General features: G+C 56.2%; 1 protein-coding gene across 1 annotated transcript; it reads right to left on the minus strand.

Annotated features, from left to right (window-relative positions):
• Positions 1 to 5,013: 5,013 nt before the first annotated feature.
• Positions 5,014 to 24,720, minus strand: LOC120388816 (peptidoglycan recognition protein 4-like). The gene is made up of 11 exons (XM_039510910.1): positions 24,637 to 24,720; positions 23,883 to 23,981; positions 22,854 to 22,925; positions 21,624 to 21,825; positions 20,537 to 20,655; positions 19,923 to 20,095; positions 13,236 to 13,305; positions 10,711 to 10,782; positions 6,878 to 7,079; positions 5,793 to 5,911; positions 5,014 to 5,402 (listed from the first exon to the last, which is right to left on the minus strand). The coding sequence occupies exons 3-11, from the start codon at positions 22,903 to 22,905 to the stop codon at positions 5,224 to 5,226; spliced, it is 1,188 nt and encodes a 395-aa protein (XP_039366844.1). The 5' UTR covers positions 22,906 to 22,925; positions 23,883 to 23,981; positions 24,637 to 24,720; the 3' UTR covers positions 5,014 to 5,223.
• Between the last annotated feature and the right edge of the window lie 1,207 nt (positions 24,721 to 25,927).

A 25,927-nucleotide genomic window follows, 5' to 3' on the forward strand; every position in this document is an offset into this window, starting at 1 on the left:
TTTCTGACCAGGGTCTGTGTCCTCCTATATTTCAGATACCGCAAAGCAGCAGCGGCTAGAGATGGCCAGGCTGAGCTGGGCTGGGACTGAGAAGGCAGCGGGGGGTGGGGCTGCAGCCTCGCTGGTGAATGTAGGGTAGCCTTGTCCTTCCCTGGGCGCATTAACACCACACTCCCGGCTAGACACACGCAGTCTGACCCATTCCAGAGACCTCTCCTGGGTGCCAGCGGAGTGGGGGTGATCTGCTCCTGAGGCGCTTGCAGTGGCTGGCTTTAGTACTCTGCTCTCTGGGCTCTTCCCTCAGGGTGGGCTTCACCCTCTGCCCAGGGCATCCCTGGGACGGCCACTTCTCTAGCATCTGCATGGCTTCCCTCCTGTATTAGCTGCCGCCAGTGGGCAGCAGCTGCTAACAGCCTGGCTTTGTTGCTGGAGAGCAGGAAGAGATGTGGTTAGAATCAGGAGAGAACAGTTCCACAGACCATACTCTCAGCGCTGGGCAGGAAACAGGTCTGTGCTGGGGAAACGTGCGAGGTTTCCCTGTCCCAAATCAGGAAGAGAAGCTGACGTTTTGGAAAATGTTGCCAAACAAAAATCGGGGGGGGAAATTCCATTCAGGTTAAGCAACATGTTGATCATTTAATTACTTTGAAGATGATTTGTACTTACCCATGCTACAGGATTCTACGTTTACAAAACGCTTCCCAGACACCGGTTAATCCCCACGACCGCTGTGTTGGGGTGGCGCTTTACAGACGGAGAGGCAAGGATGGCCCTGGTTTAGATTTTTTCTGATAAATTAACTTAAATGCAAAGTCAGTTTGAACTGAACAAAAGGGACTTTTCGCCAGGAGAACGCTGCTGTGGGATGCTCTGAGAATTGTGAAGTATTTGTCCAAAAAAGTTTGCAGACAAAATTTGTCATAACCAGAGACACTGAGATTGGGGGCGTACAGAGCCGTTTAAAGGTAAAGATCTCTCTCTCCTTGCACAATGCAGGGCGTCAGCCCCTGTCACCGGACCAATTACTAACCAGGGTGATTCCTTCCTACCTCTTTAAACTCCCCTTGCAGCTTCAGATCTGCTATTCTTTACTTCCTGTCCTAAACTGCTGTGTCATGTGCTTGTTACATACCTGCCTTGTCCCCCCGTAGAGTTGGCTGTATTTTGGTGTTGGGTCGCAGTGACTCCTGATTATTGAAGGCCGCACAGGCAGGAGATTTTGCAAAGCCTTTTCTAATACAACGTACTAAGTGAAGGGGCTGTGGGTGCAGATCTGATGGGTTTTAAAGTCTGAATCTGGCTTACGGCTGGGCTTGGAAGGGTTCGATTTTTATCAGGAATGTCAGGAAGCGTTGATGTCCACGTATACCCGCAAACCCACGAAAAACCATTTGCACGGATGAAAACTGAAGTTTAAAGGCAACTCAAGAAAAATTCCGCTTGAGAACTTGAAGTCCCACCTTGACGTGCTAAAACACACTAATGCCCGTGTTAGCGGAGCTGGCCCAAGGATGCCATTTAGGTCCATTTAACGTCTTGAATCTCAGCATCTACCGTCCTTCAATAATTACGGTCCGACAGTCCCCCTGTAACGTCCTGCAACTGGACATTTCAATTGAGCCAAATCTTTAAAAATGCTTAAAATTAAACATCTGTCTGATGCGTTCAAGTTACTTAGAAAAGGGAATTTTGACGAGCCCTGTTTCTAACAGATTTAGAGCCACCAGGCTTCACTGCAGTAATAAATACTGCACCTCTCCGTGGTGCTGCTGAGAATACACGCAGAGAAACCGACGGGGCCTTCAAGTCCCAGGCAGCATCTGCACTGACAATTTTAGGATGATCTTCCAGCATCCCTCTGGCACAGAGGTGTCCATATGGCGTTCAGTCTGGATCCGGCCCCGGGGATCCCTGTCTGTGGCTGGTGTAACAGAATCTCGGCTTGCGCTGCAAAGAGGAAGTTTCCTACCTTCAGAGTCGCAAAGAAAACCTTCCAACCCTGGCCTGGTCTGAGCGACACAGCAACGCTGCCTGAGTCTGCAGCCAGCCTGAGCCCATCGCTCTGAGAAGGGGAAGCTGCCCTGGGTGTGACCAACACAGCAACACTGACTGAGTCTGCAGAGGGCCTGAGGGCTGCGCTACACTAGAAAGGTGGATCGACCCAGCTGCGTCGGTCAGGAAGATGAAAAATTCATACCCTTGAGTGCTGTAGTTAAACTGCCTAAGCCCCAGCCTAGACAGCGCTGGGTTGATGAAAGAATTCTTCTGTTAACCCAGCTAGTGCCTCTGGGAGAGGCGGATTTAGTCCGGCGACGGAAGAACACCTGGCACGGTCAGAAATGAGCCTTGGGCCAGAGGGCCAGACAGCACTGATGCCAAAACAACTGGCCCTGCTGAGGATCTCCTAGCACTTCTCAGTGACGGCCAGTGTCACTATACACTTAGTGGGGCTCTGGCTGCCCTGCAGGGCTGGCAGATTTCTACTGCATTAATAGCCCAAAGCCACTGATAAATTAGCCCCACACTAGTCCAATCTATTTATTGAAACAAAGGTTTTTTTAACAACACATTGATTGTACATCAGAGGGCAAAGGGGAGTGTCCACGGCTCCCTGGTACAGATCTGATTTTTAAAAATATGAACAGGCCCAGCAGGAGTTTGTCCACATTAGCACCAAAGCTATGAGATGACACTCCAGTTCAAAACCAACCCCAGTACGTGGGGGGTGTGTGTGTCCTGGGACAGGAGGGGGTATTTGGGGGGTGTCGGAGGGGGTATTTGGGGATACCTGCAGCCTCATTCTCAAGGTGGGGGGCCGTGTCATACTCCGTCATGGTGGCAGGGTGGCTGGCGCAGGCCAGGGACACGGCGCCTACCCGACAGCCAGCACCTTGCTGCCGGCCTCTCCTCCCTCCGGGTGGGGAGCCGGGGCCTGGCCTGTCACCCCTCCAGGCTGGACCCTGGGGTCCCACGGTGGAACTGGGGGCCCAGCCAAGAGGCATTTGGCGGCTCCGCTTACCTGGCGGGCCGGGCCAGGGCAGGCGGGATGCGGCAGCTGCGGGTGCAGAGGAGGGACCCATCGGGGCGTGGCGAGAGTCTAGCAGCCAGAACGCGTAGGAAGAGCCGGGCTGTCCCGACGGGGCATGTTTGCCGGGTACGGGGGTACTGGTGAGTGCCAGCTGCGGGATTTAATGAGCCAACATGGGGTGCGGTGCTTTGGGCTAGTTGCCAGCCATGACCACTGGCAGCCACCAGTAGCTCAAAATTGCGGCTCAGCAGCACGGCTGCCCTGTCCCAAGGCCAGGAGAAAGGGGAAGGGCCGAAGAGAAATCAGGATCCTCAGACTGACAGTGCCCAGGGCCAATGGGGAGCTGCCAATGCTCTATGTTAGCCCGATTGACAGGGAAGCAGAGCAATGAGAGAGTCAGGAGCCCGGGGGCTGCCTGAGGCAGAGCAGGGCAGAGCTAAGGGGAACGTAGTGGCTGAGCTGGGCAGAGCAGAGCCAGGGGGCCGAGCTGGGCTGGAGCAGCCCGGAGCCAGGATCTGGGGCAGTGAATTCCAGGCGCACTGACGGGGAGCCAGGGCCGAGCTGCAGGGGGAGCTGTGGGTGCAGAGCAGTGACAGAAGGCACCGGCCGTGCCACACGTAACCCTGCAGCCGAGCGGCTGGGGTGAGCCAGGGGGACCTGGGCAGGGAGATGTGGCCAGACAAGAGGCTTTGCAGGCCAGCTCAGAGGGGGGCGTGACCGCAATGGGGCGGGGGCAAGGGGGCTGATGCTGGGGAGAAGGGTCCTGTCACCTAAGCCTGAGGGTCCATGGCTGCCACCAGGGCAGGTATCCGACCCACAGTGTCACCGCAGTGAAGCCAGGGCCTGGCAGGGAGGCCTGGGATGGGTGAGGAGCAGACTGGGAACTTGTCTTTCGTCCCAGAGACAGCTGGTTGGGGTGTCCCTGTGCCCACCGGGGGGGCTGTTGTGTCCCATAACCCTTTCCATTTTTTCCTTATTTCACTGACCGTTGGATTGAGTGGCAGCCCAGCCTAATAGGCAGAGCACTGGACTGCAGCCATGGGGTCTGTTGCCCGCTCTGCCACTGCCTGGCCAGTGAGCTTGAAAAAGTCCCTTTTCCTGTACCTCAGTTTCCCCTCCCACCCTGTGTCTAGTTAGACTGTGAGCTCTTTAGGGCAGGGACTGTCTGTCTCATGCTCTGTGTGTAAAGTACCTGGTGCAAGGAAGCATCTTAGTGCTAATCTGACAGACCATAATGTCACCCTCAGCTCGCCCAGCCCAGCCCAGCGGCGGGGGGTGGTTATGGTTTAACAGGAGATGAAATGATTCACGGCGCTTCAACTTTTCACGTGCTAGAAGCTGGTTCATTCTCACTGCTCAGAAGCTCCCAAGCAAAGCAAGCGCTAAGCCGCAGGGGCGCTGGGTTAGAGGCAAATTGCACTTGAATTAAAAACCCCTTTGTGGGACTCTGCGAACCACCCGACGGGTCCTTCCCAGGCACCCGCCATGTGAAGATCCAAACACTTCGCCCCCACTCGGTGAGAGAGGCTGGCAGGAGCGGATTGTCGGGGCGAAAGGTGCTAGGGCTGAAAGCTTTGAGAGCCAGACCCTGCGGGGCCAGGCAGCGCTGAGGGTCAGGGCTCGGGGACACTTGGGTTCCCTTTGTGGGGTGGGTAAATAGCGACCAATTTCTGGGGGATTCCAGATGGAAGTTTTGCTGCAGATTTCAGGGGGGCTGGGGGCGGAGGAGGATTTGACTCTGGAACTGAGAATTGCTCAGAGGTTTAACACGGGAATGGAGGCGACATTCCTTGAGCTGCCCAGGGATTGGCAGGGCCATCGCTGCGGAGCTCGGCTGAGGATTGGCCCCACCCCCCGGATGCTGTAAGACCCTGTGCCTGGCTGTGTGGAACCGGGCTGAGCCGACGTGCCAGTGCCGGGCGGCAGCGAGGGGTAGGCCTGGCGTCTGTTGAAGGAAGCAGCCTGGCGGAGACAGGTGGCTCCCAGGCGCCATTAGAAATCTGAGCCCGGGAGGGCAGCCGAGCCCAGGGGAGACGGGAGCGTAACCCCAACTCTCAGATCCCTGCTCTCTGGGCCCCAGGAGGCAGCAGGTGGGCAAGAAGCACGAGGCTGCCCCCTGCTGGGAGGCGGAGGTGCAGCTCGAGCAGGCAGAAGCCACGGGCAGGGTCAGCGATGGGTGCAGGGGCTGCAGGGACTCAGGCTTGGAACCTGGGCCACTGGGTGATGACATTGTAGAGGGCCTCCCCGGGGGATTCGGTCGCCTTCACGTTGCGATGCCCCTTCAGGATGTAGCTGCTGCTTAGGGAGCCCCTGTTGACGGCGCATTGGATCAGGTCCTGGGCGGCGTTCAGGGCGGCAGTGTTGGGGACTCTGCCTGCAGGGCACAGCAGCCCCCTGTTAATCTCACCCTGGCCCCTGTCTGCTGCTCAGGGGATGTGACTGTGGCCTGAATAAATAACCTCCCTCTGCCCACGCATTCAGTATTGCATCCACCTGCCCACATTTGCTTAGCCGAGATCCCTCTCCTTCCCCCTCCCCCTCCCCCTTCCTTTCCTGGCCCCATGCCGCAGCCCTGTGCCCCACGGAGGGGGAGCTCGACAGCAGTGGAGCCCAGCGGGATGGTGGTGAGGCCAGCTGGGTTAGCCCCTTGCCCTGCGTGTCAGGTCGGCAGGGGAGAGCAGGTGTGGGCGGGAGCCCTGTAGGAGGGATTCCCAGCTCCCCTTGGGGCCTAGCTGGGGAAATCAGTATAGAGGGGGCCACGTACTGGAGAAGGTGCCCAGGAAGCTGAATCCCAGCGATATATCGTTCCAGCCAGAGGCGTGGGTCCCCCTCGTTCTCCAGCCTCTGCCCTCGTAGACTCTGCCGTCCTCGCCGATCAGGAAGCTGCAGGCAGAGCGCAGTGTGAGACCCGCACAGGCACGTCGGCCGCAGCCTCCCCTCCCCATCGCTCCCGGCAGCTCCTCCAGGGTCGTCGCTGGCCCTGCCCAGCTTTGAACCTGGGACCCTCGGAGCTAGAAGCTCAATCCTCTGCCATGAAGGTAAAAACCTACTGAGAAAAGGGACTGAAATGGGGGGCTAACCTGTAATGCGCTGCTTGGCCATTAGGTGGCGCTGTGAGCAATACCTCTTATGGAAGCAGCCCTGGGCCCCACCTGCACACAGCTGGGGGGCGAGCAAGGGCTGTAGCCGGCCCAGATGTGGGGCAGGAGAACAGCGCAGGGACCCGCTGCCCCGCGGGAAAATCCCAGCTGGGTTTCCATCCCCCGACGTCACCGTCTCAAAACATTTCAGGGAGCAAAATCCCCGGCCAGGTTTTCGTTCCGGGGCGTCGGGCCGGCCCCGGGGAAAGGCGTCGATAACGCCGGCATGGGGCAGTGTCACAGGCGAGCAGGGCACAGGCTGCACGGTGTCTGTCGGCTGAGCTCGTGGCACAGCCCAGGGGCTCCCTGCGGCCCTCCATCCCCCCACCAGCTCCATGACTGCCCCGCCCCATCGCCCGCTCTTCAGGGACTCCCTCAGCCCCCCTCCCAAATCTCCCCCTGCCAGGCCTCTGCGCCCCCTGCCCCTCCCCCTATGCCAGGGTCCCATTCTCACCCCATGCCAGGGTGCTCTGTGGACCCCCATTTCCTCCCCCCATAGCTGGGGCTCTGAGTGCACCCTCCCCGAGTCCCTCTTTTCAGCCCAAACCATTACATATAAAAATAAAATCTCTTCTGTGGAGAAACCCCCCTGCCCCCAGCTCTCCCCCTAAGTGTGGTCTCTGCTGCCCCCTGTGGTTGCCCGGGGGCAGTGGCCCCAAATCTCCCCCATAGCTGTGGGGAAGCCTCCACCCCACCTCGCCCCACTCACTTGTAGCCGATGTCGGCCCAGCCATTTGAGTCCATGTGGTAGTTCTGGATGCCCCTGACCAGCTGGCTGCAGGAGGCCTGTGAGGTGCAGGAACTCCCTGCTGTGTGGTAGATGATGACGTAGGGCACTGGGATGCTCAGTGGGACCGTGCTTGTTGGGGCCCGGGCCCCCCACTGGGAGCGGGAGACGATGGTGGGGCAGCCTGTGCCATGCGGGGGAGGGGAGAAAGGGCTGGGTTAATGTGGGTGCCCCCCACCTGCCCCAGCCCACGCAGCAGGATCGGGCCCAGGGCTGGTGCTCTGAGTGGGGCCGGGGCCACAGCAATGAGGTGAGGGTGGGGGCCAGCAAAGGCTGTGCACGGCGCAGGGAGGATGCGCAGCCCCTGCGTTAAATGTGACCAGGCTGGAGAGAGGCCTGGCCGGGAGCCTGCTCACCGAGCAGCACCCGTCGCTGGCAGCAAAGGGGCGAACAGGGAGCCAGGCTGGGCTGGAGATGGGGGGGGGGACTGGTGCTCCAAACTCACCCCAGGCTATAGAAGCTCCCACTCAGGGTGTGCGGCTCAGAGCCCATCTGTTTCATAGAATCATAGAATCATAGAATTCAAGATCAGAAGGGACCATTATGATCATCTAGTCTGACCTCCTGCAAGATGCAGGCCACATAAGCCGATCCACCCACTCCTTAGCAAGCGACCCCTGCCCCATGCTTCGGAGGAAGGCGAAAAACCTCCAGGGCCATTGCCAATCTTCCCTGGAGGAAAATTCCTTCCCGACCCCAAATATGGCGGTCAGCTGAACCCCGAGCATGCGGGCAAGACTCTCCAGCCAAACCCTCTGGAAAAGGTTATATCATACCATTGACCCATTGTACTATTTACCAGTGTGGCACTTAATTGACCTATTGACTAAGCCCGTTATCCTATCATACCATCTCCTCCATAAACTTATCTAGCTTAATCTTAAAGTCATGGAGGTCCTTCGCCCCCACTGTTTCCCTCGGTAGGCTGTTCCAGTATTGCACTCCCATGATGGTTAGAAACCTTCGTCTAATTTCAAGCCTGAATTTCCTGACTGACAATTTATATCCGTTTGTCCTCGTGTCCACATTAGCACTGAGCTGAAATAATTCCTCTCCTTCCCTGGTATTTATCCCTCTGATATATTTAAAGAGTGCGATCATATCTCCTCTTATCCTTCTTTTGGTTAAGGAAAACAAACCGAGCTCCTCAAGTCTCCTTTCATACGACAGGCCTTCCATTCCTCGGATCATTCTAGTGGCCCTTCTTTGTACCTGTTCTAGTTTGAATTCATCCTTCTTAAACATGGGAGACCAAAACTGCACACAATACTCCAAATGAGGTCTCACCAACGCCTTATATAATGGGACTAGCACCTCCTTATCTCTACTAGAAATACCTCGCCTAATGCAACCCAAGACCGCATTAGCTTTTTTAACGGCCACATCACATTGCCTACTCATAGTCATCCTACGATCAACCAGGACTCCTAGGTCCTTCTCCTCCTCCGTTACTTCCAACTGGTGCGTCCCCAGCTTATAACTAAAGTTCTTGTTAGTCATCCCTAAATGCATAACCTTACACTTCTCACTATTGAATTTCATCCTGTTACTAATACTCCAGTTTACAAGGTCATCTAAATCTCCTGGAGAATATCCCGAGCCTCTTCCGAATTGGCAATACCCCCCAACTTGGTGTCATCCGCAAACTTTATCAGCCCACTCCTACTCTTGGTTCCCAGGTCAGCAATAAATAGATTGAATAAAATCGGACCCAAAACCGAGCCTTGAGGAACTCCACTGGTAACCCTCCAATCGGACAGTTCCCCTTCAATACTACCCTCTGCAGTCTCCTTTAACCAGCTCCTTATCCACCTCTGGATTTTCATTTCGATCCCCATCTTTTCCAATTTAACCAGTAATTCTTCATGCACCGTATCAAACGCCTTACTGAAATCCAGATATATTAGATCCACCGCATTTCCCTTGTCTAAAAATCTGTTATTTCTCAAAGAAGGAGATCAGGTTGGTTTGGCACGATCTACCTTTCGTAAATCCATGCTGTAATCTATCCCAGTTGCCATCGGCCTCATGCTCCGAACCACTCTCTTTTAAGATTTTTTCCATGACTTTGCATACTACAGATGTTAGACTAACAGGCCTATAGTTCCCGGGTCACTTTTTCCCCTTCTTGAATATAGGAACTACATTAGCTAATCTCCAGTCAGTCGGTACAATCCCGAATTTAGGGATTTATTAAAGATTATCGCTAACGGGCTAGCAATATCCTCGCCAATTCCTTAATATTCTAGGATGAAGATTATCCGGGCCCCCGATTTACTTCCGTTAAGCTGTTCAAGTTTGGCTTCTACCTCAGATACCGTAATGTCTACCCCTATCTTCATTCCCATCAGTCCCTCTATCACTATTCCTTAGCCTTCATTAGCCTCATTAAAGACCGAGGCAAAGTATTCGTTCAGATATTGTGCCATTCCAAGATTATCCCTAATCTCCACCCGTTTAAAGTTTTAAGCGGTCCCACTTCTTCTTTCTTGGTTTTCTTCCTATTTATATGGCTAAAAACCGTTTGCTATTGGTTTTAATCCTTCGCTAGGTCCATCTCCACTCGTCACTTTGCCTTTCTCACAGCTTCCTGCACCCTCTGACCTCAATAAGGTAGGTTTCCTTGCTGATCCTCCCATTTTCCACTCCTGGTACGCTTTCTGCTTTTTCTTAATGACCCTCTAAGACGCTTGCTCATCCAGCTCGGTCTAAAACTGCTACCTATGAGCCGTTTCCCCTTCTCGGGATACATGCCTCTGACAACTCCTGCAACTTCAACCTGAAGTAACCCCAGGCGTCATCTGCCCTTAGATCCCTAAATATGTTAGTCCAGTCCACTTCCCTAACTAGTCGCCTTAATTTAGTAAAGTTAGCCCTTTTGAAATCGTACACCCTAGTCTCAGATGCACTATTGATTATCCTCCCATTTATTTGGAAACGAATTAGCTCATGATCACTCGAGCCAAGGTTGTCCCCTACAACAATTTCCTCAACAAGGTCCTCGTTACTCACCAAAATCAAATCTAAAATGGCATCCCCCCTCGTCGGTTCAGCAACCACTTGATGAAGGAATTCATTAGCTATCACGTCTAGGAAAAGCTGAGCCCTATTATTATTACTAGCATTTGTTTCCCAATCTATATCCGGTTTCCTCTGACCGTCCTGTCATTTGCATCCCTCCAGCCCGTCCCCTCCACTCCACTGCATCCCTTTCCGCCCTCTCTCCATCTGGGAGGCTCTCCAGGCCCCTGGTGCTTGTTGTCTCCCACTGCTGAGCCCCTTGTCCCTCCTGCCAGGTCCCTTCAGAGACGGGGTGTGAAGAATCGAGCCTGATGTCCCAGAAACTGGACCTGACCCTGAGAAAAGGCTCATTGTGCAAAATCAGCCAGTGGAACTCGCTGCCACTGGATGTCACTGAGGCCAAGAGCAGGATCCAGCAAAGGTGTGTGACACTCTAGGGTCAGCTCCCTGTGGGCAGGGTGAGGGGCCTCGTCCCTTGGGCCGATGAACTCTAGGGCTCTGGGAACGGGCAGCAGGGGACGATCCAGCCCTGCCTCATGCAGGGATTGGCTGGACGGGAGACAATGGGCATCTGTGGCTTTGCAGGGGCAGGACCAGCCCCGGGTGCCAGGCCAGGGAACAAGTTAGTCGGGCTCCTCCATCAGTAATTTCCCACTTGTGGGTTTCTGCTCCCTCGGTTCTCAGCTGTGTCAGGGATTCCCAGCCCTTCCCCGGCCCGGGGGATCCGAACTCACCAAGCGCCGCGGCGCAGAGCGCTGAGAACCACATAACCTGTGTCAGCAGCATCCTCCTCCTCTCGCTCAGCCCTGTGGGGAAATGCGCCATCACAGCCGGCCTGACACCCCCAGGAGGGGGCGCTGCTGGGCCGGAGCCAAACACCCCCAGAGCCCCTGGGTAGCAGATCCCCCGGTGCTCCAAGCCCAGCTTGTCACCCTGCCCTGCCCAGATCCCCCGTCCCCCCGAGCTCCCCGGGTCCCCATGGCAGCCCCTTGAGCAGCAGGCTCGGCGCTGGCCCTGGCTGTACTAACAGCCCCTGCCCAGCTGGGGCTGCGGGGAGAAAAGCCGTGCTGGGGGAAGAGCTGGTCGATGGAGACCGGTGCCCTGTGGGGTGCAGAGGGGGGCTGGCATGTGCCCACCTGGATTCCTGCAGAGCCGGGAGCAGAGTGAACTCTGGGCACCGGCACCTGCTCCTCTCTATAAGTGCCTGGGAGGGTGACGGAGTGAGGCCAGGTAGTTGGTCAATAAACCATCGTGCTGATGCTGGCGGGAGCCCAGCCACCAAGGAGGAAGGCGTGTGTGGGGGGGGGGGCGGGGGATTTCACCCAGGGCTGCGGTTGCTTAAGACCAAGCCGAGCTCTTGCAGCCGGGCTCAGGGGTCTGTAGCAGCACCAGGCCGACAGACTGCGTCCGAGTGGGTATCACCCGGCCAAAGCCCCAGAGTTGGGAATCTGGGATGTGGGTCTGCCTAGTCCTGAGTGGCTAGTGTCAGGGACAGGCCATGTGCCTCCAGCCCCGGCCGGCGAGCCCTGGCCCAACTTCCACCTCGGGCTCCAGCAGGGCCCCAAGGCGGCTTTCTGAGCAGCGCCGGGTTAACCAGGGTGCCATGTCGCTGGGCCCAGAGTCAGAATGGGCCCCGGCCAGCCCGATCCCCCGGCCTGCTCCTGCCCTTGCTCCGCCCCCATACGCATCCCGGGGGACTGCAGCATGGGTCTGGCCTGCCCTGCACTCACCGGGCGGTGGGAAGTGGAGCGACCCGGCCCCAGCCCGTTCCGCTCTGCCAGCTCATGCTGGGGGGCGGTTTCTGCCTGGCCCCCAAGCCTGGGGAGGAGATGGAACAGTGGGGAAGGGTCATGGGATGGGGAAAAGAAGGGGATGGGGGAAGTGGGGACAGGGGGGAAGCTGGAGCCCAGCATGCGGCATCCCCTTGGCAGAAGCTGGGGCCCCCCTGTTAAGCAGGCCCATCGAACCCTCACCCTGACAACCCCCCCCGCCCCTGCATCTGTATCACCCTGATGAGCCCCCCCAGACCCCCTCCCCACTCAGCCCCAACCACCTGCACCTGGAACCCCAGCACCTAGACCCCCCCCCCGCTAGCCCCAAACACCTTCACCTGGATCCCCTGCAGAGTCCCGTTGCCCCTGAACCTGGGACCCCCCAACCAGCTTCTGTGCATCCAGATCTCCCACTGAGCCTCCCGCACCCAGATTGCCCCACAGAGACCTCTCCTACCCCCACCTGGATCCCCCCCCACACTAAGTCCCTCTGCACTTGGATCCTGCTGTGGGGCTGAGCCTGCTCACCCACACCTGGTGCACCTGGCACAGGGGGGCAGGGCTCCAGGGTGTTTCTGGGGCCGGCCTGGCCCTTGCATTGTGTCAAGGTCGGGTGCAGCCTCACTGCTGGGGTGAGGTGGGGGGAGGCTGCCGGGTAATCTCCCGCCTCCATGCAAGCAGTGGCCTGTGCTCCCCACGGCCATGTTGGCGCCTCCACATTTATTTATCAACAAATAAAATGTGCAGAATTTTAAAATATTGTGCACAGAATTATTAATTTTTTGGCACCGAATCCCCTCAGGAATACGGGGTGCTGTGCAGTGTGAGGGTGGGACTGTGAGAAGGGTGGTGGGACGTGGGGAGATCTATGGGCGGGGGGCGCCGGGCGAGCGGTGTGGTGTGCAGGGTGCTGTGCGGTTGTGGTGGGAGGCCAGCGGGGGAGGTCTCTGGGACGGGTGGAGGCTGGGCATAGAGATCTGTGGTGGAGGTCTCTGGGCGAGGGGGCATTGGGTGTAAGGGTGGGGCACTGGGCAGGGGGGCAGTGTGGTGCAAGCTCGCCCTCAAGGGGAAGGGGCTGGCAGCACAGGGCTGGGCAGGCCAGTGTGCGTCTGGCAGCTGCAGATTTGTGAACAGTGCCCCCCTGCCGGGCTGCTCCCGCCGCGCTGTGCCTCATTGTCCCCAGCCCGCCCTTCACGCTGGAGACTGACCATCCTGCCCCCCGTACCTTGCCCCACGAGGGCCCACAAAAAGTTAATCTGGCCCTGGATCTGAGTCCTGCCCCCGGAGAGCTCTGTGTCACCCTCCCCCCGGTCACTTCCCGCCAGCCTCCCCAAGCCAGAGGGAAAAGCGAAAATGGAACAAACCTTAGGAGACGTCTCCGACCCTGCAAATGCTCAAAGTCCTTCCCCTCAGCAGCTCAGGTAGCGCATCCGCCGGGCCTGCCGCCGGGCTCCTTCTGCAGAGCTGTCGATCCCAGCTGAGCTCACCTCCGCTGGCACCTTTCAAGGGAGCTGCTCTCTGCTCCCTGCCAAACTCCTCCTCCGGCCGGGCAGAGCCCTGCACGTGGGGCAGGGGACTGTTTTCTTAGCACGCCCACCCCACCCTGCCTCCTGCTATTAATATCATCATCATTAAGGCTAAGTGGAGCCATGTTAGTCTGGATCTGTAAAAGCAGCAAAGAGTCCTGTGGCACCTTATAGACTAACAGACGTTTTGCAGCATGAGCTTTCGTGGCTTGCATCCGACGAAGTGGGTATTCACCCACGAAAGCTCATGCTCCAATACATCTGTTAGTCTATAAGGTGGCACAGGGCTGCCCTCAGGACCGCTGCTCGGGCGCTTCCCGGGGCCAGCTGCCTCGGGACTGCCTAAGCCTCTGCCCCGAGCTGTGAAAGTCATGGAGGTCACGGAGAGTCAGAGCATCCATGACTTCCGCGACCTCTGTGACAGAACTGCAGCCTTCATCATCATCACTGTGATGTTTTATGGCATTTGTGAAACACTTAATGATATCATTGGCTTCTTTTTCCTTCCAGTATTCCCGTCTGTGTGGGCTCTTAATTTAATCATGTTTCTGGGATTTTGGTACCTCAGGGTCTGGCAAGAGAGGGGTCCAGGGGGTCTGGCATATTGAGTGGCCCTTTGGGGGGCTGTCTCCCAACTCCAGGACTGTACGTATGCAAAAAATCCAGCTCCCTTTTTGGGGTTACACGGTGTTTCCCCCTCCCAGCACTGAGTCCTTCCCTACCCCCTTTTCCTAGAGCAGGGATTCTCAAACTGGGGATTGGGACACCTGAGGGGGTCGCGAGGTTATTACATGGGGGGTCGTGAGCTGTCAGCCTTCACCTCAAACCCTGCTTTGCCTCCAGGATTTATAATAGTGTTAAAAATATAAAAAAGCATTTTTAATTTATAAGGGAGGGGGGGCTGTCGCACTCAGTGGCTCGCTATGTGAAAGGGGTCACCAGTACAAAAGTTTGAGAACCGCTGTCCTAGAGGGCTGTGATCGGTGCTCTCTGGGCTATGTCCGTTTACCCTTTGATCAGATGTACCTTTTCCCAGCAGTTTTTCCACAGCTGATTTCTGTGTCTCACCAGCCTCAGGGAAGACACCCCACCCCACCCCCTTCCGTCATTCGGGTCATTTGCATTCTCACAAACCACCACCTGGCAATTTTCTGGTCTCGACTCTTCTGCTGTCACCGACATTGGAGCTGCATCTTGGTTTAAAAATACAAAGTTACATTCCAAAAAGTTCTCCGAAACAGCATCCAGACAAACTGGGACCTGGATTGGGGGACCCTCTGCCACCCCTTTCACTGTCCCTGAGAAGTCAGCTGTGTGACTGCTCCCCTCCAGGAGGTCGGTTACACAATTCCTTCTTAAAACCTGGGTCCCAGGCCCTGACGTTAGGAGTGTAATATACCATCACACTGAAAGGTGACATAGGGCCGGAAAGAGTTAATTAACTCTCAGACTGACCTGACCCATGGCCGAACTTCAAAGACTGGTTAGGAAGATACGTAAGTGACTAGAGCTTTGAAATGCAGCCTGCGTTGTTAGGGATAGAAGGGGAGGTGTTTGCTCAGGTGTTGTGATGTAAGCAAACAAGTCTTGTCTATTGCTATAGCTTTGATTTAAAGATCAAAAAAGGAATATTGACATTTATGATGACACTTGCGTGAAATAGTATTATTGGCTCTATGTCTCTTTGAAGGTTGTGATAAAGTTAGGGTGACCAGACAGGGTGAAAAATCGGGACAGGGGTGGGAGGTAATAGGAGCCTATATAAGAAAAAGCCCCAAATATCGGGACTGTCCCTATAAAATCGGGACATCTGGTCACCCTAGATAAACTGTATATGAACTGTTTAATGGATAAGTTACACTATGCTAATTGCCAGGATGGTTGGGAGACAGAAGATTAAGCTTAGTCTCTCAGGCCAAGAGGCTGCTGGAAAATGTATAAAAACCTTGGGACATGATCCTTCTTCATCTCCGATCTGCTTTGGGTTTCAAGAGAGGGAAACCTTAAGCCACAAGAATTGTGGAGTCACCCTGAATACGGACATTGGACTATAACCTGTGGACTATTTCCAAAAAGACTTTTGGCAACTACAAGCTCACCTCTGCTATGTATCTGAACCTCAAGAACTGAATTCAAGTCTGTCTGTATATTGATCTTTTAACCAACACTCTCTCTCTTTTCTTTTTAAATAAATTTTAGTTAACAAGAATTGACTATAAGCCTGTATTTTGGGTAAGATCTAAGTTCTAATTGGACCTGGGCGTGTGGCTGATCCTTTGGGATTGGAAGAACCTTTTCTATTATATGATGAGATGAGATTTTCAGGAATCATCATCATATCTGACACGTGTGTCTGGATGGAGGCCAGAGGCTGGGCACTTTAAGGGAACTGCATTATTGGGACTTCTGCGTAACCAGTGAGATAATACAGAAGCTGTTTTGTGCTGGCTTGGGAAATCTAAATCCTGGAATAGCCACCAGCGTTTGGGGTTTGTCTGCCCCGTTCTGTTTGCAGTTCACCCTAATTGAGTGCCCTCAGCTGGCTCCCCCGGCAGCATCTTTACAGAGGCTGAGTGCCTGGGTGCACAGATGCTGACTCACCTGTTTGGTCCTGTGCCTCCTCTCCCAACTGATTAAGGAGGAGACAGTCCTGTACTCCCACTATCCTTCCCCGGTTTCCTCCTCAGGGCCCCACTTTCAGACACATCTCTCTGTGCTCCCTAGGAAGGGAGCCGTCCCTTCTTCAGCTGCAAAACCCTGCCAGCTAAGAACTGGGACAGTTTCCTTAATCACTGACAATACCTCTCCTTCCCCTGATCCTGAAGGCATGTTGCCTTTTTTGGGGAAAGGAGCTAGTCACAGCCCCTCCCATACTTGGAAGCACACGGCTTCCCTGTGTTACATCCTCTATGGGCATTTCATTGAACACATTCAGACTTTACCATTTAATTTTGCAACCAGGGTAGGAACTCTCATGGCATCAGGCATTTCATGCACTAGACACAGCCTTTCAAATGTAGTCAGATATTCAGCAATATCGTCTGCCTCATTGTACGCAGGACGTAAATGGTCCCAATTGTGGATTTTTGGAGTGATGGGAATCGCTGGGGTCAGTGGGTTCCGATTCTACTTCTCTAGCAGGTTCAGTTGGTGTTTTCGCTCTTTTTCCGTCAAAGCCCTCCAGGCCCTGTTATCATTCAGCATAACCACATGTGAAGCCCCACGCCCAGCTAGATTGCGTGAATGCTCCCGGAGCCACTCATGAATCAGGGAGAGAAAGGCACCAGCCCAATCCCCCCAGTTCCCAGCACTGTGCCTCCGGAAAATACCATCTTGCACTGCTCAAGATGAGCCATGCAGATTTATTAATTGGCTCACCTATTCAGCAATGGAAAGTGGATATACACCAGGCTTGGTAACCTGAGCAATTTACCAGAAACTTCAGGCAAACTCACTGGTACGATAAATGGTCAAAGAAATTTATGGACTACAAGAGATAGATTTTAAGTGATAGGCAAAAAGTTAGAGTTAGTTACCAAAGGAAAATAAAATATAAGCAGGCAGTCTAAACTCGCAACCCTATTAGCCTGGGTAACATCTAGATTGCTCCCCTCCAGGAGGTCGGTTACACAATTCCCTCTCAAAACCTGGGTCACAGGCTGAGTGCCTGGGTGCACAGATGCTGACTCACCCATTTGGCCCTGGGCATCCTCTCCCAAGTGACCAATGAGGAGACATTCCTGTCCTCCCACTATTCCTTCCCCAGTTTCCTCCTCTTGGCCTCGCTCTAAGACACATTTCTGTGCTCCCCAGAAAGGGCTCCATCTCTTCTTCAGCTGCAAAACTCTGCCAGCTAAGAACTGGGACAGTTCCCTTAATCCCTGACAACACCTCTCCTGCCTCCGATCCTCAGGGCATGTTGCCTTTTTTTGGAAAGGAGCTAATCTCAGCCCCCTCCATACTTGGAATCACCCTGCTTCCCTGTGTTACAGTGTCACAGGAAACCTCAGTGGTTTCTGAGATCCAATCACCATTCCCTGGGCTCTTCTCTGGGACACATCTCCCTATGGTCCCTAGAGTGGGGTCTGTCCCTAGTTCACCAGCATCCTGCTGGCAGCTAACAACCTGGTGTGACGTTATTGATATCATCTGGGACCATATAGAACATGGTTAAGAACATAAGAACATAAGAACATAAGAAAGGCCGTACCGGGTAAGACCAAAGGTCCATCTAGCCCAGTATCTGTCTACCGACAGTGGCCAATGCCAGGTGCCCCTGAGGGAGTGAACCTAACAGGCAATGATCAAGTGATCTCTCTCCTGCCATCCATCTCCATCCTCTGACGAACAGAGGCTAGGGACACCATTCTTACCCATCCTGGCTAATAGCCATTTATGGACTTAGCCACCATGAATTTATCCAGTCCCCTTTTAAACATTGTTATAGTCCTAGCCTTCACAACCTCCTCAGGTAAGGAGTTCCACAAGTTGACTGCGTGAAGAAGAACTTCCTTTTATTTGTTTTAAACCTGCTGCCTATTAATTTCATTTGGTGACCCCTAGTTCTTGTATTATGGGAATAAGTAAATAACTTTTCCTTATCCACTTTCTCAACATCACTCATGATTTTATATATATATGGTTGCAACCAAGGACCTGTAGTGGCACCAAATCTTAGGTAAAGGGGGTCATGTAAGGTGTCTAAGACCAGGTTATGGGTTGCTGGTTATGATTATGCTGTCTATATGTCTATCATTTTGTAGTTGGAGTTATGAGTATTGGCTCTATACTGTCTGTATTTTAAATTTGTGCTGTGCTTCTGGGTGACACCCCAGACAAGTTGGTGTTAGCTCTGCCTAGCCTGCTTGATGGCCCATTAAGGACCATCAGCTACACAACTGACCCATTGAGAGAAGGCAGATACGCCTTGTGACTCAGCAAAGCATGCAGGGACTTGCCTATGTGACTCCAGACTCCATTTTGCTGTAATTTTCCACAGTAAGGACAAAGAGGTTCTTACACCTGGAAAAAAACCATAAAAGGCTGATGCCTCATCTCCATAGGGTCTTCAATCCTGCTTCTTACCTCTGGAGGAACTTTGCTACAACGAGAAGCTCTGAACAAAGGACTGATGACCCATCCCAGCTGAGGATGTACTCCAGAGACTTGATTTGAACCTGCAGTTTACTTCATCACTGCTACAAGCCTGAACTAAGAACTTTTCCTCAGGGGTCCCAGAATAAAACTCCTTCTTGCTGCAGGCAAATACCTTAACCTAAAGCTACACGGAAAAAATTATTACCAAGACGCAGGTAAACTAGGGGGTGCTCCATTACCCACCCCCCCCCAGTCAAAACACTTCCAAAATCTTCCCACATCACACGGATTTTAGCTAGTGGTAGCAGGATCTGCCCCAATCTCTGCCCCGTCCCAATGCCAGGAGAAAGGGGAAGGGCCGAAGAGAAATCAGGATCCTCAGACTGACGGTACCCAGGGCCAATGGGGAGCTGCCAATGCTCTATGTTAGTTCAAATGACAGGGCAGAAGACCAATGAGAGAGTCTGGAGCCTGGGGGTCCATCCTCTGTGTGAGCTGGGGCTGCCTGAGGCAGAGCAGGGCAGAGCTAAGGGGAGCACAGCTGGGCTGGGGGCAGAGCAGAGCCAAGGGGCCGAGCTGGGCCGGAGCAGGCCGGAGCTGGGAGCTGGAGCAGCACAGACCGGCCGCGCCAATGGGAAGCCAGGGCCGAGCTGCAAGGGGAGCTGTGGACCCAGAGCTGGGAGAGTGGGCGCTGGCCGTATCACACAGTACCCTGCAGCCAAGCGCGGCAAGCGGCTGGGGACAGCCAGGGGGACCTGGGCAGAGGGCCCAGCACAGAGAGAGGTGGCCAGACAAGAAGTCTTGCGGGCTGTCTCGGAGAGGGGTGGGACCACGATGGGGGGTGGCTGATGCTAGGGAGAAGGGTCCCACCACCTGAGCCTGAGGGTCCGTGGCCACCACCAGGGCAGGTGTCTGACCTGTGATGTCACCACAGTGGAGCCAGGGATAGGTGAGGCGCACACTGAGAACTTCACTTACATCCCAAAGACGGCTGGTTGTGGTGTCCCTGTGCCCACTGGGGCCCTTGTGTCCCATAATCCTTTCCATTTTTTCCTTATTTTTCTGATCGTTGGATTGAGAGGCAGCACAGCCTAGTGGGCCAAGCACTGGACTGCAGCCATGGGGTGTGTTCCCTGCTCTGTCACTGACTGGCCTGTGAGTTTGGAAAAGTCCCTCTTCCCGTCCCTGTGCCTCAGTTTCCCCTCCCACCCTGTGTCTAGTTAGACTGTGAGCTCTTTAGGGCAGGGACTGCCTGTCTCACGCTTTGTGTGTAGAGCACCTGGCATAAGGGGGCATTTTAGTGCCACTCTGACAGACCATAATCTCACCCTCTGAGCTCTCCCAGCCCAGCCCAGCGGCGGGGGTGGTTATGGTTTAACAGGCGATGAAATGATTCACGGCGCTTCAACTTTTCATGTGCTAGAAGCTGGTTTATTCTCACTGCTCAGTAGCCCCAAGCAAAGCAAGCGCTAAGCTGCGGGGGCGCAGCTCGAGCAGGCAGAAGCCGCGGGCAGGGTCAGCGATGGGCGGAGGGGCTGCAGGGACTCAGGCTTGGAACCTGGGCCACCGGGTGATCTCATTGTAGAGGGCGTTCCCGGGGCATTCGGTGGAGTCCACGTTGCGATGCCCCTTCAGGGTGTAGCTGCTGCTTAGGGAGCCCCTGTTGACGGCGCATTGGATCAGGCTCTTGGCGGCGTTCAGGGCGGCAGCGTTGGGGACTCTGCCTGCAGGACAGAGCAGCCCCCTGTTAATCTCACCCTGGCCCCTGTCTGCTGCTCAGGGGATGTGACTGTGGCCTGAATAAATAACCCCGCCCCCCCTCTGCCCAAGCTCTCGATTGGCCACATCAGTGTCACTCTCCCTCCCCCCCACATTACGTTAGGTATTGCATTCCCCTCCCCCGTTGCATTTGCTTAGCCAAGGTCCCTCTCGTTCTCCCTTCCCCCACCCTTTCCTGGCCCCATGCCGCATCCCTGTGCCCCACGGAGGGGAAGCTCGACAGCGGTGGAGCCCAGCGGGACGGTGGTGAGGCCAGCTGGGTTAGCCCCTTGCCCTGCGTGTCAGGTCGGCAGGGGAGAGCAGGTGTGGGCGGGAGCCCTGCAGGAGGGATTCCCAGCCCCCCTCGGGGCCTAGCAGGGAAATCCGTACAGACGGGACCCACGTACTGGAGAAGGTGCCCAGGAAACTGAATCCCAGCGACTTATGGTTCCAGCCGTAGGCGTGGGCCCCCACGGTGCTCCAGCCTCTGCCCTCGTAGACTCTGCCGTCCTCGCCGATCAGGAAGCTGCAGGCAGAGCGCAGTGTGAGACCCGCACAGGCACGTCGGCCGCAGCCTCCCCTCCCCATCGCTCCCGGCAGCTCCCCAGGGTCGTCGCTGGCCCTGCCCGGGTTAAACCTGGGACCCTCAGAGCTAGAAGCTCAATCCTCTGCCATGCAGCTAAAGACCCACTGAGGAAAGGGCATGAATGGGGCGGGGGGGCTAACCTGTATTGCACCGTTTGGCCATTAGGTGGCGCTGTGAGCAATACCTCTTATGGAAGCAGCCCTGGGCCCCACCTGCACACAGCTGGGGGGCGAGCGAGGGCTGTAGCCGGCCCAGATGTGGGGCAGGAGAACAGCGCAGGGACCCGCTGCCCCGCGGGAAATTCCCAGCTGGGTTTCCATCCCCCGACGTCACCATCTCAAAACATTTCAGGGAGCAAAATCCCCGGCCAGGTTTTCGTTCCGGGGCGTCGGGCCGGCCCCGGGGAAAGGCGTCGATAACGCCGGCATGGGGCCGTGTCACAGGTGAGCAGGGCGCAGGCCGCATAGCATCTGTCGGCTGAGCTCGTGGCACAGCCCAGGGCCTCCCTGCGGCCCCCCATCCCCCCACCAGCTCCGTGATTTCCCCATCCCATCGCCTGCTCTTCAGGGACTCCCTCAGCCCCTCCCCAAACTGCCCCTGCCAGGGACTCTGTGCCCCCCTGCCCCTCCCCTTATGCCAGAGTCCCATTCTCACCCCATGCCAGGGTGCTCTGTGGCCCCCCATTTCCCCCCACCGTAGCTGGGGCTCTGAGCGCACCCTCCCCGAGTCCCTCTTTTCAGCCAAAAATATTAGATATAAAAATAAAATCTCTTCTATGGAGACACCTCCCCTCCCCCAGCTCTCCCCCGAGTGTGGTCTCTGCTGCCCCCCATGTCTGTCTGGAGGCAGTGGCCCTGAGTCTCCCCCATAGCTGTGGGGAAGCCTCCACCCCACCTCGCCCCACTCACTTGTAGCCGATGTCGGCCCAGCCGTTTGAGTCCATGTGGTAGTTCTGGATGCCCCTGACCACCTGGCTGCAGGAGGCCTGTGAGGTGCAGGAACTCCCTGCCGTGTGGTGGATGATGACGTAGGGCACTGGGATGCTCAGCTGGGCCCTGTTTGTTGGGGCCCGGGCCCCCCACTGGGAGCGGGAGATGATGGTGGGACAGCCTGTGCCATGCGGGGGAGGGGAGAAAGGGCTGGGTTAATGTGGGTGCCCCCCACCTGCCCCAGCCCACGCAGCAGGATCGGGCCCAGGGCTGGTGCTCTGAGTGGGTTGGGGCTGCAGCAATGGGGTGAGGGTGGGGGCCAGCAAAGGCCGTGCACGGCGCAGGGAGGACGCGCAGCCCCTGCGTTAAATGTGACGGGGCTGGAGAGAGGCCTGGCCGGAGCCTGCTCACCGTGCAGCAGCACCCGCCGCTGGCAGCAAAGGGGCGAACAGGGAGCCAGGCCGGGCTGGAGGGAGGCCAAGCAAGGGCTGGGCTGGAGATGGCGGGTGGGGCTGGTGCTCTGAACTCAGCCCAGGCTGGGGACGCTCCAGCCCAAGGTGTGCGGCTCAGATCCCACCGCTCAGATCCCACCTGTCCCCTCTGCCCCCTCCGGTCATTTGCATCCCTCCAGCCCGTCCCCTCCACTCCACTGCATCCCTTTCTCTCTCTCTGCAGCTGGGAGGCTCTCCAGGCCCCTGGTGCTTGTTGTTTCCCACTGCTGAGCCCCTTGTCCCTCCTGCCAGGTCCCTTCAGAGACGGGGTGTGAAGGATCGAGCCCGATGTCCCAGAAACTGGACCTGACCCTGAGAAAAGGCTCATTGTGCAAAATCAGCCAGTGGAACTCGCTGCCACTGGATGTTACTGAGGCCAAGAGCAGGATCCAGCAAAGGTGTGTGACACTGTAGGATCAGCTCCCTGTGGGCAGGGTGAGGGACCTCGTCCCTTGGGCTGATGAACTCTAGGGCTCTGGGAACGGGCAGCAGGGGACGATCCAGCCCTGTCTCATGGAGGGATTGGCTGGACGGGAGACAATGGGCATCTTTGGCTCTGCAGGGGCAGGAGCAGCCCCGGGTGCCAGGGCAGGGGACAGGTTAGTCGGGCTCCTCCATCATTAATTTCCCACTTGTGGGTTTCTGCTCCCTCCGTTCTCAGCTGTGTCAGGGATTCCCAGCCCTTCCCCCTTCCCCGGCCCGGGGAATCTTAACTCACCAAGCGCCGCGGCGCAGAGCGCTGAGAACCACATAACCTGTGTCAGCAGCATCCTCCTCCTCTCGCTCAGCCCTGTGGGGAAATGCGCCCATCACAGCCGGCCTGACACCCCCAGGAAGGGGGCACTGCTGGGCCAGAGCCAAACACCCCCAGAGCCCCTGGGTAGCAGATCCCCCGGTGCTCCAAGCCCAGCTTGTCACCCTGCCCTGCCCAGATCCCCCTTCTCCCCGGGTCCCCATGGCAGCCCCTAGAGCAGCAGGCTCGGCGCTGGCCCTGGCTGTAATAACACCTGCCCAGCTGGGGCTGAAGGGAGAAGAGCCGTGCTGGGGGCAGAGCTGGTCCATGGAGACTGGCACCCTGTAGGGTGCAGGGGGGGCTGGCATGTGCCCACCTGGATTCCTGCAGAGCCGGCAGCAGAGTGAGCTCCGAGCACCGGCACCTGCTGCTCTGTACAAGCGCCTGGGAGGGCTACGGGGGTGTGTGTGTCTGTGTGTGTGTGTGAAGCCAGGAAGTTGGTCAATAAACCGTCATGCTGATGCTGTTTGGGAGTCCCAGCCACCGAGGAGGAAGGACTGGGGGGGATTCTACCAGGGGCTGTAGTTGCTGAAGACCAAGCCGGGCTCATGCAGCCGGGCTCAGGGGTCTGTAGCAGCACCAGGCCTGACAGACTGCGTCCGAGTGGGAGGGAGCGATTGTGGCCTGGCAGCGCGATCCCGGGGGCAGAACCTTCATCCCAACATGGGCAAGGCTGGGCACAGAGCACAACCCGGCCTGGAGAGCTGGGGAACGCCGCACCGGGGGGCAGCACATCAGCCACCGTCCGTGCCACCATTTCCTGCTCCGACCAATCCAGACATGTTGTGTGCCCCAGCTCCCCTGAACTCCAGCTGCAGGGCATTGGAGGTCCCAACCTAGATCAGGGCTGTATTGGGCCGGGCGCTGCCCAGACACACAGTAACCGAGATCAAGGCCCTGTCGTGCCGGGTGCTGCCCAGACACACAGTGACTGAGATCTGGGCTCCATCTCACCAGGTGTTGTTAAGTGCTGAAGGTTGGAATGTTGTTTCCTCACTAACGCCGTTTAGGCTGCCCGGTGCGTCTGTTCTTGGAGCTCCAATGTTATCAACACTAATAACAGACAAGGCAGCATGTGAATTCAGCAGACACCAGTGGTACTTATAAAGAAAGACCACAGCACGGTCTGGTGACAAAGGCCCTCAGCCAGGTTCATTGCAGTCCTAGCGCATTGGATCCGTTGTTACAGGTTCGCTAATACGAGTGCGCAGTGGCAAGGAGCAGCTCGGGCAGCAGTGGGAGTCACCGCTGTCCCCTGGGCCACACACAGTGTGACGGCGAGATACCCTGAGGGTAATAGACTGACACAAACATCTTATGTCCCTGCTTACGTGTGTCACAAGATTCATTTGTTACCTCCTCTTGGTCCTTTTGTCCTGGTTGGACAAAACCTCCCTCTTCATTATTTTGTCGAACCATCTTATTTTGCACTAAAGTGCAATGTATTTGTATCAGCTAATCTAGATTTATGTAACTCTCTAGTGCCTAGGACACTTGCGAGAACTTTGCCAAGCACCTCAACTGCACAGCAAACTTGTCAGCATTTGCTCTAACCCATGGCCTGACTTTGGTTCACAGCCTTTGGTTCAGGCCTCAAATCTTGCCCCAGGCCCAGTGCTCCAGGCTCTCTGTACTACCCCGGTCGCTGCACAGACACACAGTGACCGAGATCGGGGCCAGGGAAGGGATCTGCGCCCACAGCTCCCACCTAGTGGTCGGGTGAGGGCATGACAGGTGTTCTCCATCCTGGTACCCGTTGGTAGCTGATCCCACCCTGTGCTGTCTGTCCCCTCCTGTCTCGTCCTCTGACTGGGTCATGGGCCGTGTCCAGTAATGAGTCCAACAAATGCTAGTTCCACTGCTCAGCAAGGGGCTTTAGGTATCACCGGGCCAAAGCCCCATAGTTAGGACTCTCTGAGACATGGGTCTCCCTAGTCCTGAGTGGCTAGTGTCAGGGACAGGCCGTGTGCCTCCAGCCCCGGCCGGGGAGCCCTGGCTCATCCTTTACCTTGGGCTTCAGCCAGGCCCCAAGGCTGGGAGCTGAGACCTGCCCGTGGAGTGTTCTGCGTCACCTCCCAACCCTCCCTGGTCAGTTCCCGTCCGCCTCCCCAAGCCAGAGGGAAAAGCAAAAATCAAACAAACCCAAGGAGACGTCTCCGACCCTGCAAATGCCCAGAGTCCTTCCCCTCAGCAGCTCAGGTAGAGCATCCACCGGGCCTGCTGCCGGGCTCCTTCTGCAGAGCTGCCGATCTCAGCCCTGCTCACCTCCGTGGGCACCTTTCAAGGGAGCTGCTCTTTGCTCCCTGCCAAGCTCCTCCTCCGGCCGGGCAGGACCCTGCACGTGGGGCAGGGGACTGTTTTCTTAGCACACCCACCCCACCCCGCCTCCTGCTATTAATATCATCATCATTAAGGCTAAGATTTAGTCACGGGTATTTTTAGTAAAAGTCATGGACAGGTCACAGGCCATATATAAAAATTCACAGCCTGTGATCTGTCCGTGACTTTTACTATCTATGTAACCCCGACTAAAACTTAGCAACTCCTGGGGCCCAGAAGCTGCTGCGCTAGGGGGCCCCGTGACGGTTAGCCCCTGCCCTGGCCACGGGGACTGACTGCCCCCAGCCACCCCTGCTCCGAGGCCCTGCGGACCGCTGCTCGGGCACTCCCCAGAACAAGCCGCCCTGGGACCGCTGCTCGGGCGCTTCCCGGGGCCAGATGCCTCGGGGCTGCCTGAGCCTCTGCCCCGAGCTGTGAAAATCATGGAGGTCACGGAGAGTCAGAGCATCCGTGACTTCCGCGACCTCTGTGACAGAACTGCAGCCTTCATCAGCATCACTGTGATGTTTTATGGCATTTGTGAAACACTTAATGATATCATTGGCTTCTTTTTCCTTCCAGTGTTCCCGTCTGTGTGGGCTCTTAATTTAATCATGTTTCTGGGATTTTGGTACCTCAGGGTCTGGCAAGAGAGGGGTCCAGGGGGTCCGGCATATCGA

Source organism: Mauremys reevesii, linkage group 22, assembly GCF_016161935.1.
Source record: "Mauremys reevesii isolate NIE-2019 linkage group 22, ASM1616193v1, whole genome shotgun sequence".
Taxonomy (NCBI): Eukaryota; Metazoa; Chordata; order Testudines; family Geoemydidae; genus Mauremys; species Mauremys reevesii.